This window comes from Microtus oregoni, unplaced genomic scaffold (genome assembly GCF_018167655.1).
Source record: "Microtus oregoni isolate MIOR12 unplaced genomic scaffold, Mior012 000013F_ref0000133, whole genome shotgun sequence".
Taxonomy (NCBI): Eukaryota; Metazoa; Chordata; class Mammalia; order Rodentia; family Cricetidae; genus Microtus; species Microtus oregoni.
The window spans coordinates 3,006,968-3,019,337 of record NW_024543072.1 but is presented as its reverse complement, the minus strand read 5'-3'; the positions used below and the strand labels follow the sequence as shown (position 1 = coordinate 3,019,337).

The 12,370-nt window shown below is 49.5% G+C and overlaps 1 protein-coding gene across 1 annotated transcript in view; it reads right to left on the bottom strand.

Annotated features, from left to right (window-relative positions):
• Positions 1-265: 265 nt before the first annotated feature.
• The window catches only part of Prkcd (protein kinase C delta), a 31,873-nt gene continuing 19,768 nt past the window's right edge, over positions 266-12,370 (bottom strand). Inside the window, exons 7-18 of the mRNA XM_041662799.1 lie at positions 11,616-11,701; positions 11,300-11,429; positions 10,354-10,454; positions 9,064-9,160; positions 8,661-8,761; positions 8,384-8,557; positions 8,116-8,207; positions 7,267-7,329; positions 5,842-5,980; positions 5,161-5,349; positions 4,563-4,691; positions 266-1,726 (exon numbers count right to left, since the gene is read on the bottom strand). Coding sequence (XP_041518733.1) covers positions 1,568-1,726; positions 4,563-4,691; positions 5,161-5,349; positions 5,842-5,980; positions 7,267-7,329; positions 8,116-8,207; positions 8,384-8,557; positions 8,661-8,761; positions 9,064-9,160; positions 10,354-10,454; positions 11,300-11,429; positions 11,616-11,701 — 1,460 coding nt within the window. The 3' untranslated portion in view covers positions 266-1,567. The remainder of the gene's footprint in view (positions 1,727-4,562; positions 4,692-5,160; positions 5,350-5,841; positions 5,981-7,266; positions 7,330-8,115; positions 8,208-8,383; positions 8,558-8,660; positions 8,762-9,063; positions 9,161-10,353; positions 10,455-11,299; positions 11,430-11,615; positions 11,702-12,370) is intronic.

Sequence of the window (12,370 nt, the reverse complement as noted above, 5' to 3'; positions counted from 1 at the left end):
GGTGGTGGAGAGAGCCCAGGCAGGGCCCCTGCACAGCAAGGCCATGCTGGTTCCCAGGCAGCCCCTAGGTTCCCTGACAGGGCAGTCTGTGCTCCCAGCAGACTGGAGCGAGCCTCACAGCCACGCCATCCAGGCATTCCCCTCCCCTCCTCCAGGTAGGCAAGGACTCTTGTGGAATCATTCTAGAATTTAGAGGCTGACTCATCTCTCAAAGAAGAAAAGCAATAATACAATGTGCAGTTAGAATTAGGCATATGACACACACCTTTAATAGCAGCACTCGGGAGGCAGAGGCAGGTGGATCTCTGAGTTTGAGGCCAGCCTGGTCTACATAGCGAGCTTGAGGACAGTCAGGACTACACAGAGAGACCCTGTCTCAAAAAGAGACCTGATCCCATTTCACAGATAAAGAAATTGAGGCTTAAAACAATGAAGGGTCATGATCTTTGATGAATAGCTATTTTGGGATTTGAATCCAGATATACTTAAAAGCTTTTTCCTTTCTTTGTCTTCCTGCCTAATCAGGGGGCAGCCTCTAAATCTTTTTAAAATTATTATTTTTGAGACAGGGTTTCTTATAGCCCAGACTGGCCTTGAAACTCACTATGTGGCTGAGAATGAACCCGAAGTCCTGATCTTCCTGCTTCCCCCTCCCAAAGGTGGAGTTTATGCACTGCTGCGGATGAGGCTTCATGCATGTTTGCAAGTGCTCTACTAACAGTGTGTGTGCATGAGCGGTGATCGAGCGCCAGCTGGAAGCCAGAGTTCTATTGCACGCTATGCACGTATTCCAGCCCTGAGACTCCCAACTCAGAGCCTTGGCTCCAGTTTTCAGACCTGGCTTTCCGCTTCTCTCAACTTCTGGGCTGACCCTCTCTGTCCAGTCTCACCTCCTACCATCACCCCACAGAGACATCTGGGGCTCCTGCAGTCCCACGGCCCTCGAGAATAAGGAAACCCCTAAATACAAACATATTTGCATGAAGACTCAGGGGTCTGTGACTGCAGTTAAAAGTGACAGGAGCACCTGCCACCAGCTTCCTGGGACATAAATGTCCCCACAGCCAGGTTGGTACCATTCAATGTTTATTTAGATACACATAAAAGAACCTTGTGGTTCAGACAGCTTGTGCTTTTTCCTTTGGTCACATATATATACACATACATATATATGTATAAGTATGTATATAATCATATACATACACATACATGCTTTTTATTTTTTTAAAAAAAGTCAACACATTACCAGTCCCCTACATGCTTTCTATACTAAGCAATATATACAGCTTATTATATATATGTGCATATATATAATATATATTTCAATAACTACATTCAAGTAATGAAACACAGGATTTACAGTTTCCCTCGGATGGCAAAGGGAAAGCAAATTCACAAACAGTTCACAGAAGGAGTACTGGGAGCCCAGGCAACAAGAGCCGAACCCTCTGAGGTGAGGAGGCAGCAGCAGCAAACACCCAGTCACCCGTGGCTGTCCACGGGCATGCGGATGCGGAACTAGGGCAGACTGGCCTGCTCTACTGGCGTGTAAAGCAGGTCGGGGAGCTCACTTGTCCAGGAGTTGCTCAAACTTGGGGTTTACGAAGGAGAAGCCACGGAAGGCTGCCTGGTCCATGGAGTCAATGAGGTTCTTATCACTGTAGGAAAGGCGGGGTTTCTCACTCAGGAACTCTTGGTCAAAGTTGCTGTAGTCTGCGGGGGATTTCTGTGAGGGAAGGCAGCAGAGGGTGAGGGTGACCGCCAGGGTATCTCCAAAGTCTGCCCTCACAGGCACAACAGGCACCCAGGCCTCTGAGGTCCTGGTCAGGGAAGCCAGGGCAGTCTACTCAGTCAGGAAAAAGGGTATCACTGGTGGCCTGAGGGCAGTCCCACCATTGGGTATTGCTAATTCCCCAAGGGATGAAGAAGGTAGGAGAGGAGCGAGGGGTTAGTAAAGACAGGGGGCACCCTTCAGGACAGGAGCCGGTGAACTCAGCCTGTAGGCCACATGTCTCCTGCTCTGTTTTTAAAGGGGCCTATAAGCTAAGAATAGCGTTTGCTATTTTTGTTTAGTTGGTTTTGGTGTTTTTGAAACAAAGTCTCATGTAGCCCAGGCTGCCTACAAATTCATGATCCTCCTGCCTCAGCCTCCCAAGTGCTGGCATCATCACCAAGCACCCCCACTCCCAGCTCTAGCCTCTATGATTTTAAACGGTTAGGGAAAAAAAATTAAAAGGCTATCCAATGTCACATGAAAATGAAGTCCAATGCAAATTTCTGTGCCCACAAATCGTTTTATACAGCCACACTCGTCAACACATGGAGTATGGCTGCACCGGGACTGCCTGGCCTGCAAAGCTCTAAATATTTATTCTCTGGCTGTTTATAAGACAAGTTCCTAATTCACTGCCCCAAAGGATTGGATGAGATAGGTCGCTGGTGACCCTTGGGCCAAACTGAGCTAGAAGGCACAAGCATTTAGCTAGTACTGGTTTTGTCTGGCAAATTGTTGGGAATCACATCCAGGGCCTCGTGTGCGTGTAGCAAGTGCTTCACGACTGAGCTACATTCCTAGCCCTCAGTGCTAGGCTTTGATAGACTCCGAAACAATATTTTTAACAGGGAAACTCAGATTTCTGGCTTCTTCTGGAAACTGGTAGATTAGGGGAGCCCTGGGTTCACTTCCTTTTTTCATCTTACCCTACACCACAGTCCCAGAGAGAAACGCTACTCTTTTATTTGCAGGAAAACAGTCTCAGAGATGTCAGGCCTTGCTGTGTGGTGAACCCATGATTTTTCTGCCTCCACTCCCTAAGGGCTGGGATTACAGTTATGTGCTACCATGCCTGGCTTTTGTTTTTTATTTTTACCTTTATTTGGGGAGGACACTGACATGCTAGGTGAGTACTCTGCCACTGAGCTAGCTACACTAGAGCCCTTGGGCTCAATTCCTATTAGGCCCACTCTTGGGGCCAAGAGCCCACTGCCTTACTCACATGCCTGCCCTGCCCCCAGTGGGGCATTACACCTGACTAGTGTGTGCAGGAAGAAACTTCTCTCTGTAGCAAGAGCTGGGCCAGCTTGTCACCCTGCCCCGGGAGCCTCTGAATATAAGATCCACAAAAGGAAATATAAGATATACACAGGAACTTATATAAACATAAGATCCACATAGGAAAGTGGCCTGCTGCTTCAAGGCACAAATGTGGGCATGTCACAGAGACTGCCCAGTGGGAACAGTGTGTCCCAGAAGAGGACAGAAAGCAAGCAAGATAAAGGCAGGCAGAAGACGCTGTGATCACAAAGGGATACTGTGCCCTAACTTCTCTTTTAAAAGACAGGACCATGCTGTGTATTCTGGCTTCAAGTTGAGAACCTCCGGTGTCCGCCTGAGTGTTAGGATCACACACGTACATCATCACAACCAGCAAATTCCAACTTCCCAGAGGTGCTATCCGCTCCCTATTCCAACCAGTCCAGTGGCCTCTGAGGACCTGGGACCTTGATGGAATCATCGCTCACTACCAGGAATGCCCTCTAGCTACGCTTTTGTCTGAAGACATCCCAAGCCCTACTAACACAGAGCAGTTCTTCCATGCAGTCTTTCAGACCACTCTGCTCCCTGCACCCCAGGCTCCTACTGATATACACTCCCAAAGCAACCCTAGATGTGTGCCCTGTGACATCTCCAGTATGGTTGTCTTCTATCAGACTGTCACCAGGTAGGGCTCCTCCAGCACTAGGGTGTTTTCTTACTTCACCAAAGCCCAGCACAGCGTTCTGTTCCAACAAGGACTCAGCACGTCCAATATCAATTGGAAAATGGATGTGATTCATAAGTAGATGGATGGAGGTGAAACCCCTAACTGTGGTGGCCAAGACATGGTTTCCAAAGCACAATGTATTGAAGAGTTTAGTTATAAGGTGGCTGACTTATGGTGGTGTGCACTTGTAAGAGGCCAGCGTAAGTGCAGGAGTCTGAGTCATACTGAACAATACAGTGAGGTCCTGTCTCCTGGTCCCTGGCCTCTTGGACAAGATCACGCTATGCATCCCCAGCTGACCTGCCACCACCACTACTGCCACCACTACACGACTTCTTTGTTGCTGTTCTGAAACAGGGTTCCCCTGCACACTCCTGGCCAGCTGAGAAGTAACTATGAAGACTGGGCTGGCCTCAGACTTGTGGTTACTCTCCTGCTTCTACCTTCCAAGTACTGGGATTAGAGGCATGCTCTATCAGGCCTGCCTGTTTCTGCCTCTTATTTGGTGGTGCAGAGGATCAAACCTATGGCTTTGTACACACTAGGTTAAGTGCTCTACCACTGAGCCATATTCTCCAGCTCACGACCCTGAGTCCACAGTTCCAAATGTCTGTGAATGACTGCCGGAGTCGGACTGGGGAGATTATGAGAACGCGAGAGCACAGGCTTGGTACAGCATGCCAGGGGAGAACAGGAAGCTGGTTTGTTGGGAAAGGAAAAGGGGCAAGTGTGGGAATGTTGCAGGAAGGGGGCAGGGCAAGGGCGGGACCAGGCTTGGAACAGGGGTGGGTGTCATACCACTTTGGGCTTGAAGGGTGGCTCCACCTTCCTCTTCTCCAGCAGGACCCAGTTGATAGTCTTGAAAAAGGGATGAAGTCTGATGTTTCCTGTCACTCCCAGCCTCTTGACTGGCTCCCTCTCGAACAGCTGCAATCCACAGGGGCCTCGGTCAGGACTCAAGGCCATGAGAAACTGGAGCTTTTGCAAACTGCTAGCAGATCAAGGGCTCCAAGGCCGGACAGGCTCAGCCCAGGAACTCTGGGGCTGAGGCTAAAGCTCTATGTTTTACTGACACTCGGTAGTCAGTCAGGTGCTGAGTGTTCCCAGTTTTTAGTGCTTCTACTAATTCTGAGGATGCGGAGAGGGAAGTTAAGTGACCCACCCAAGGTCACTAGCACTAGACAGACAGAGCCAGACTCAGCCTCAGGTCTGTCTGTCTCCCTCCGAACCCTTAGTCATCACACCCTGCTGATTCCAGACAGGAGGCCTAGAAAAGAGTGCCCTGGGAACAAGGACAGATCAAGACGTGGAATATGTCAGGCACGGAGTTGAGGGAGGCCCTATTCCAGAGACAGGATCTCCTGGAACCCCAAAGCCATGTGTCAGCCAGGCTTACCTTCTCCATGATGTCCTTGGATTCCTTGGTGATCCAGCGGGGATAGTGTGGTGTGTCCACCCGGATGGACTCAAAGAGTTCATCCTCATCATCACCATGGAAGGGCGACTGACCAATGAGCATCTCATAGAGAAGGACCCCAAAGGACCACCAGTCCACAGAGAATGTGTACTTCAGGCCCTGCAGGATCTGGGGGCAACAGTGGTCAGAGTAGGGAACCAGCCTTCATTGGGAAGCTTCCATGACTCTACCCTACCAAGGCTGATGGAGGAGGGTCATCTGTCTATGTGTTATTTCATTGGTTAATAAAGAAACTGCCTTGGCTTTTTGATAGGACAGCAGCTTAGATAGGGAGAGTAGGCCTAACAAAATGCTGGGAGGAAGAAGGCAGTGAGGCAGATGCTATAGCTTTCCTCTCCCGAGATGGACGCAAATTAGAATCTTCCCTGTAAGCCACCACCTCATGGTGCTACACACATTAAGAGATGTGGGTTAATCAAGATGTGAGAGTTAGCCAGTAGGAGGCTGAAACTAATGGGCCAGGCAGTGTTTAAATGAATACAATTTGTGTGTTGTTATTTCGGGTGTAAAGCTAGCCCTGCGGGTGGGACAAAAAGCAGGCCTGCTTGCCTCATCACTACACAAGGTAAACGCATAGTTGAGTGAGAGACATCTACTCACTTCAGGGGCAATGTAGTCAGGGGTGCCACAGAAGGTGCTGGCCCGGTTCTCCCCAAATATATTCTCTTTGCACATCCCAAAATCAGCTATCTTGATGTGGCCATCTCGGTCCAGCATCACATTGTCCAGCTTGAGGTCCCTGAGGAAAAAAAGGGACAGAAAATCCCTGGGTGCCAGTTCTAATCCTCCCTAGCCTTGCTGCTATACGCTGGATTTCAGCCCTGCAAGTCCACAGCTTTTCCTTGGAGCACAGAGAACACAGAGGAGAAGGTGAGTTCAGCATGCTAAACACAGGTGCCTTCTGGCAGCAGCCCTCTATGCTAAATGTGGGACACACGATATCCTACTTCCTGAAGCCTTGAGTGAAGTTCAGAGGTACTGACACCACTTGCCCCTTATCCCCTAACTGGCTGGCAGGTATGTCCCACCCCCTTCCCAGCTCTGGTTTATCTGACTCAACAAGGGTAGGGACCGTGTTGATTTCCCCATTAGTCATCTGAATGGGAACAGTAATAGAATGTACACACAGCATAAGGTGTATCCCGAACTTCAGCCACCAGACAGCCTCCAGTCATTCTAGGCATGGACAAGCAAACTGGAGTATGTATCTCATCCCACTTTTTATTTATTATTGTTATCTTTGATTTACACATTATGTATGTGTGTCTGTGGGTGGGTAAGTGCACATGAGTGTAGGTGCCTACAGAGGCCAGAAGGGGGCATCAGATCCCTAGAATGAGAGCTACAAGCAGTTGTGAGCCACTGGACATGGATGGCAAGAACCCAACCCTGCAAGGGAAGCAGGTTCTCTAAATTGTTATCTCTGCAGCTCCTCACTCCCACCCCAGAAAACTGGTTAGCACCAGTATTTGATACATACTGTCACATGGCTTGGTTTGGTTGGTTTTCTTTTCTTTTATGAGATAGGGTATCAATATACAGCCCAGGCTGATTTTTAATTCTTTTTTGTTTGAGACAAGGTCTCATTATGTAGCTCTGGATGTCCTATGTAGCCCAGGCTGGCCTCAAATTCACAGATATCTGCCTGCTTCTGCCTCCCAAGTGCTGGGATTACAGAGGTATAAAAACACAACTTGGCTCCACAGTTAGTTCCTGCCTGATAAATAGTTTAATGTCATCCCACATAGAGATACAGAGTGCAGGCTCGTCTGCATATGCTGAGCATAAAGTAGGGAGACTCTGTGCCTGCAGGGCTCCCCCCTTCCAAGAGCACTGAATATGGACAGTAAGCTCCCAGCTCCTAGAGCTGCACCAGCCTCAGCTGAAGGGGCAGAAAAATCCTTGTACCGAGTTAGGGGTTTAAGCAGATACTCAGCCAAACACTCACTCTAAGCAGTGCTGGAACTGTGATCAGGCTAGGCACCACCCTTCCCAGAAGTCTAGGGGCCCTAACACCACCAATACCTGTAAATGACGCCTTTGCTGTGTAGAAACTGTAGCCCACAGATGATCTCGGCCGCATAAAACCTGAGGAAGAGACAGTGATCCAGGCCTTTGCCCACCAGTCCCATCCCCTACCTCAGGACAGGAAATGCTATCAATAACTCTACTGACACCATGGACCCAACCAAGCACAGTCTTTATCAGGTGAGTGGAAGCTGGAAGTCCAGGCAGCAGATTGGAAGGGAAAGTTAGACAATGCTCTGTGGTAGGAGGGCACTTCTGTGACACGAGTGTGCAAACACAGGCCACTAGTTTAGGGGTATGCCCACTAGTTTAGGGGTATGCCCACTAGTTTAGGGGTATGCCCACTAGTTTAGGGGTATGCCCACTAGTTTAGGGGTATGCCCACTAGTTTAGGGGTATGCCCACTAGTTTAGGGGTATGCCCACTAGTTTAGGGGTATGCCCACTAGTTTAGGGGTATGCCCACTAGTTTAGGGGTATGCCCACTAGTTTAGGGGTATGCCCACTAGTTTAGGGGTATGCCCACTAGTTTAGGGGTATGCCCACTAGTTTAGGGGTATGCATAGGCTCGAAGGCATTACTATTGTAGTCTGGGAGCCACACACCAGGGTCTGTAAAGGGCACTATCCATTCTGCTGTTCTGCCTGAGGCCTAAAGAGAGGACAAGGGCCCAGAGGACCTGTGCTGGCCCCATAGCCAGAGCTTGCTTCCCACACAGTGTCCCAAGTGTCCCCAGTGCCAGCCCTGTCCTGACTCAAGCCTTTCCTGGGGAAGGAATAAAGGATAAAGGGCATTAGACTCAGCCAAAGAGGCATTAGACCTCTCCTCACACAGGGCCCTCACATACGTAGCACGGTAGAGTTCGAAGCGGCCTTTGTCCTGAATGTGGTACATCAGGTCACCCCCATTGAGGAACTCCATCACGAAGAACAGGTGGTCCTGGAGTGGGGTGGGGGTAAGCAGAGGTAAAGCTCATGGAGCCCCCACAGGAAGCAGGGGACATAGGACCTGGGCTGAGGGTAACAACTTAGGAGGTGTGACTGCAACAGACACAGCCCTGCCATGGGGGAAGACAGGGTTGGTTGGGCATGGGCAATGATGGGAAGGCCAGAAACCTTGGTCTGGAAGGTACAGATGAGGTGGGTGAGGAAGGGATTCTCCCAGGCGAGCGCCAGCACCCGCTTCTCCACCATGGTGCACTCCACATCATCGTCGATCAACACCACATCCTTCTTCAGGCATTTGATGGCGAAGTATTGGTCTTTGCCCTTTAGCTCTGCAAGCAGGACCTACCAAAGGGAAGGATGTTGAGCAACGGCCCTGAGGTTACCAGCACCCAGCCCCTGGTGCTCAACAGGAAAGCCCTGAGCCCTGGTCACAGGCTGCTCTCACCTTGCCAAAGCTGCCTTTGCCCAGCACTTTGTGGAACGTGAAGTTATCAATGTTGCAGCGGGTGCTACCCTCCCAGATCTTGCCATAGGTCCCATTGTTGTCTGTTAGAGAGACGGAGAGACTAAGGTCTCAGTCTACATGACTCCCTTCCCAGGGGTTAGGAGTAGGTGAGGCAAGGGTCTCAGAGAGGAGAGAAGGGGCTCACTCCCCATGGGTGGTACCTCTTCCCAGAACTTACTAGACAAAAAGACTTATTGGAATCCCAAGGGTGAGCTGGGGAAGGAGTTGGAGAGAAAGGGGCTCAGTACCTCATCTCAGGACTCACTCGGCATGAAAGACTGGCACCTTTCTTTGCACTGTTGGGGAATGGGAGATTTAATGGGGGTATTTGACCCAGCTTCACCTAGGGAATCATCTCCAGAGACTCCTGTCTTCTTCTCAAATCCCTGGTATATTCCAACAGTCTCTGATGGTCCTGAATCCAGCTTCCGTGAAGATCTCTAGGGAAAGGGCATAAGAAGAAAGCCAACTGGTAAGACGACTGTCAGAACTGCTAGCCCAGTGAGAGGATCCCCAATCACAATCCCCCCTTAATCCCAATGGCGTCAGAGGGGCAGAGCCCAGGACTCCCAGGACATACTCCTCCTTTCCCCTGGCCCTGAGATCTAAAAGGCACAGATTATAGGCAAAGGATTTTAGTGACTGAACCATACCTTCCTAAGCAATAATAAATTGTTTAATCTCCTATTTTCAAACATTTTTTACATTTATTTGTGCATGCGTGCAGCACATACACACACACGTGCATGTGCCACAGGACAACCTATGGGATGCTTCTCTCCTAGTCTATAGGTTCTACAGCAGGAACTCAGGCTGTCAGGCTGAGTGGAAAGAGCCTTTACCCATGAAACCTCCTGCTAGTCACTCATTTCATTTCTGCTCTAAAGTTTTACTATCCCTTAAGTTCCAGTCATAGGTAAATACATACACATCATGAGAACCCTTTTTTATATACCTAACACACACCGCACACTGTGCATTCATACTCCATACACATGTGCACCCATCATATATACTATGCATATACAACATAGACATGTATGCACTGCATACATACAACACACACACACCATGTAAACAAACCATATACACTATGCACATACAGCATATGTATATACATACCACATATTCTATATACCACCCACTCATAGATAACACATTCTGGACACACTACATACCAAATAAATACCACACACAAACACACACACCTTACACACAAGATACATATAAACACCACACAATATACCATATATGACACATATATAACACAGACCCTGTTCTTGTTCAAAATGTCCCAATGCTCAGCCCTGTAGTCACTGTCTCCCCTCATGTAAAGAACTGCCTGAATGAGGAATTTCCCAAGATGACAAGGCCACCTCTCTGTTCTGTCTCCCCTCATGTAAAGAACTGCCTGAATGAGGAATTTCCCAAGATGACAAGGCCACCTCTCTGTTCTGTCTCTCCTCATGTAAAGAACTGCCTGAATGAGGAATTTCCCAAGATGACAAGGCCACCTCTCTGTTATCTAAATTCATCTTACAGAAGCCTCACCTTAGAGTTCTCAGGCATTCTGTGAGCCCTGAGAGCCTCTGCTTGCATCACCCTAGGTCCAGACCCCAATGCCCCTGCCTACCTGGCTCACTTGGTTCAAGGCCTCAGCCAAGAGCTTCTGGTTGATGCCACACAAGTTGGCCACCTTCTCTCGGCACTTATGGTGCACATTCATGCCACAATCTGTAAGAGACGGAAGCAGAGCAACCAGTGTTAGGTCTCAGAAATGGGCAGGGAGGAAGAGAAAAGGGGAGGGGGCAGGGAGGGGAGGAGACAGAAGAACTTTTGGACTTCTGAGCTTCTTCTCAGGGATGAGAGCATCTGAAGCCATTGTGAGCATTCCGAATATTTCATGGTTTAAGTAAAGATAAAGAAAATATTTGGATGCAGTAACTCACACCCATAATCCCAGCAATTGGGAAGCTGAGATAGCAAGACTGTTCTGCATTTGAGGCAAGCTTCAGCTATACAGTTGCGGATTAGCCTGGGCTACAGAGATCCCGGTCAGAGAAAGAGAGGAGGAGAGAGATGGGGGAAAAAGAAAGGAGAAGGGAGGCAGGAAGGGAGAAAGAGAAAGGGTGTGAAGGAGAGAAAAGGGGGAGAAAAAGAGAGGGAGAGGGGAGGAAGAGGAGGGGACAGCGAGGGAGAGAGAATGGAAGCTAGTTACAATCCCTTTAACATCTGGGACAAGCGAGATAGGCCGCTTTCCTCAGGACCTTGAGACTCTCCTAAAGGGAAGCCTGGGACAAGGGAGTCTGGGAGCAGGGCCTGCTTGTGTGTGGCAAGCCTTGGTTAAGAACTTCCAGTGACTTCTCCTCAGTGAGTCCCTAACTGCACACTTGAGGATAAAGTTCAGGATGGAGACTTGAAGGGCAGTGGGGAGGGGTTCCTCCTAAATGAACGGTTCACCCCAAATGAAGTGTGGACAGATGAGAGTCCTTTGAAGTATCAGGGAAAGGGGTGAAGGTATCATGATGGGTGCTGGGGCTTAGGAGGTTGGGGGTAGCTGGGATCTGGGTAGCACACACCTTCACACTTTAACCCCTGCTTCACCAGTCCCCAGAGCAAGCTGCCACAGTGGTCACAGAAGGTGGGGCTCATGTAGTTGTAAACCTTGAACCGGTGTGGCATGTCAATGTTGAAGCGTTCTTTCTGGAACTGGAGGGGAAGGGTATTACAGGTCAGGGGTCACATGCCAGTTCTCCCCCAACCCTGTGCGTTGTCAGATTCATAACAGAGTTCCACTAAGGTCTGGGAAACCCAAAGGCCCAAAAAGGAAAGGAAGGCTAGGGCACCCACAGCCTCCTATCTAACCAATCCCCCAACCCCAAGGGCCCAGCTCACGATGGTGTCCCGGCTATTGGCAGCAGTGCCAGTGCAGCGGCCGATGATCTTGTCAATGCATTTCTTGTGGATGGCAGCGTTGCATTCTTGAAGGGGCGCAGACCCGGGACAGGGGAGGGGGGGTTACCAAGAGAGGCAGAGTCTGAGCTGGCACTGCTGGCCAAGCTCAGCCCTCTGCACAAAGCCAGCCTTCTCACTGGCCGCCCACACCCTCACCCTACACAGGCCTCAGCTCAGGGCTTCATTTTTCCCTCCTCCTGCCAGCCCTTCCAGAAAGAGCCTGGAAGGCATGGGGCAAGAGATGGGCCAATCTAAAGGGCTGTAGAAAATAGAGAAGGCTCAAGGACTCCTAGGGTGGGGTGGGGGGTGGGCAGAAGGGAGGATGTATAGGGGCCGGAGAGCCTCTCTTTCCCATTTCTTTATTTCAAGATAGCAAATAGCTAGTAAGTAAACTCTCTTTTACATGAACACATGACATGCCTCAGTACAAAGACACCTGTACATGCATACAAAGCTTGCATAATCACAACAATAGGCTTCTTTTATTAAACGCTCAGCAGCTGCTAAGCCCTTAAAACATAGCTTACATATTTCGTCCCAGTGGGCCTTCACACTTGGATCTATTAAGCCTAGCTTATGGACAAGGAAACAGAGGCACCTGGTCAGTGTGAAGAACTTGACCTCGCAGTGAACAAATGGTAGAGCAGCTTATGCTTGCCCACACCTGCAGTCTGCAAAGCCTGTTCCACACTGTG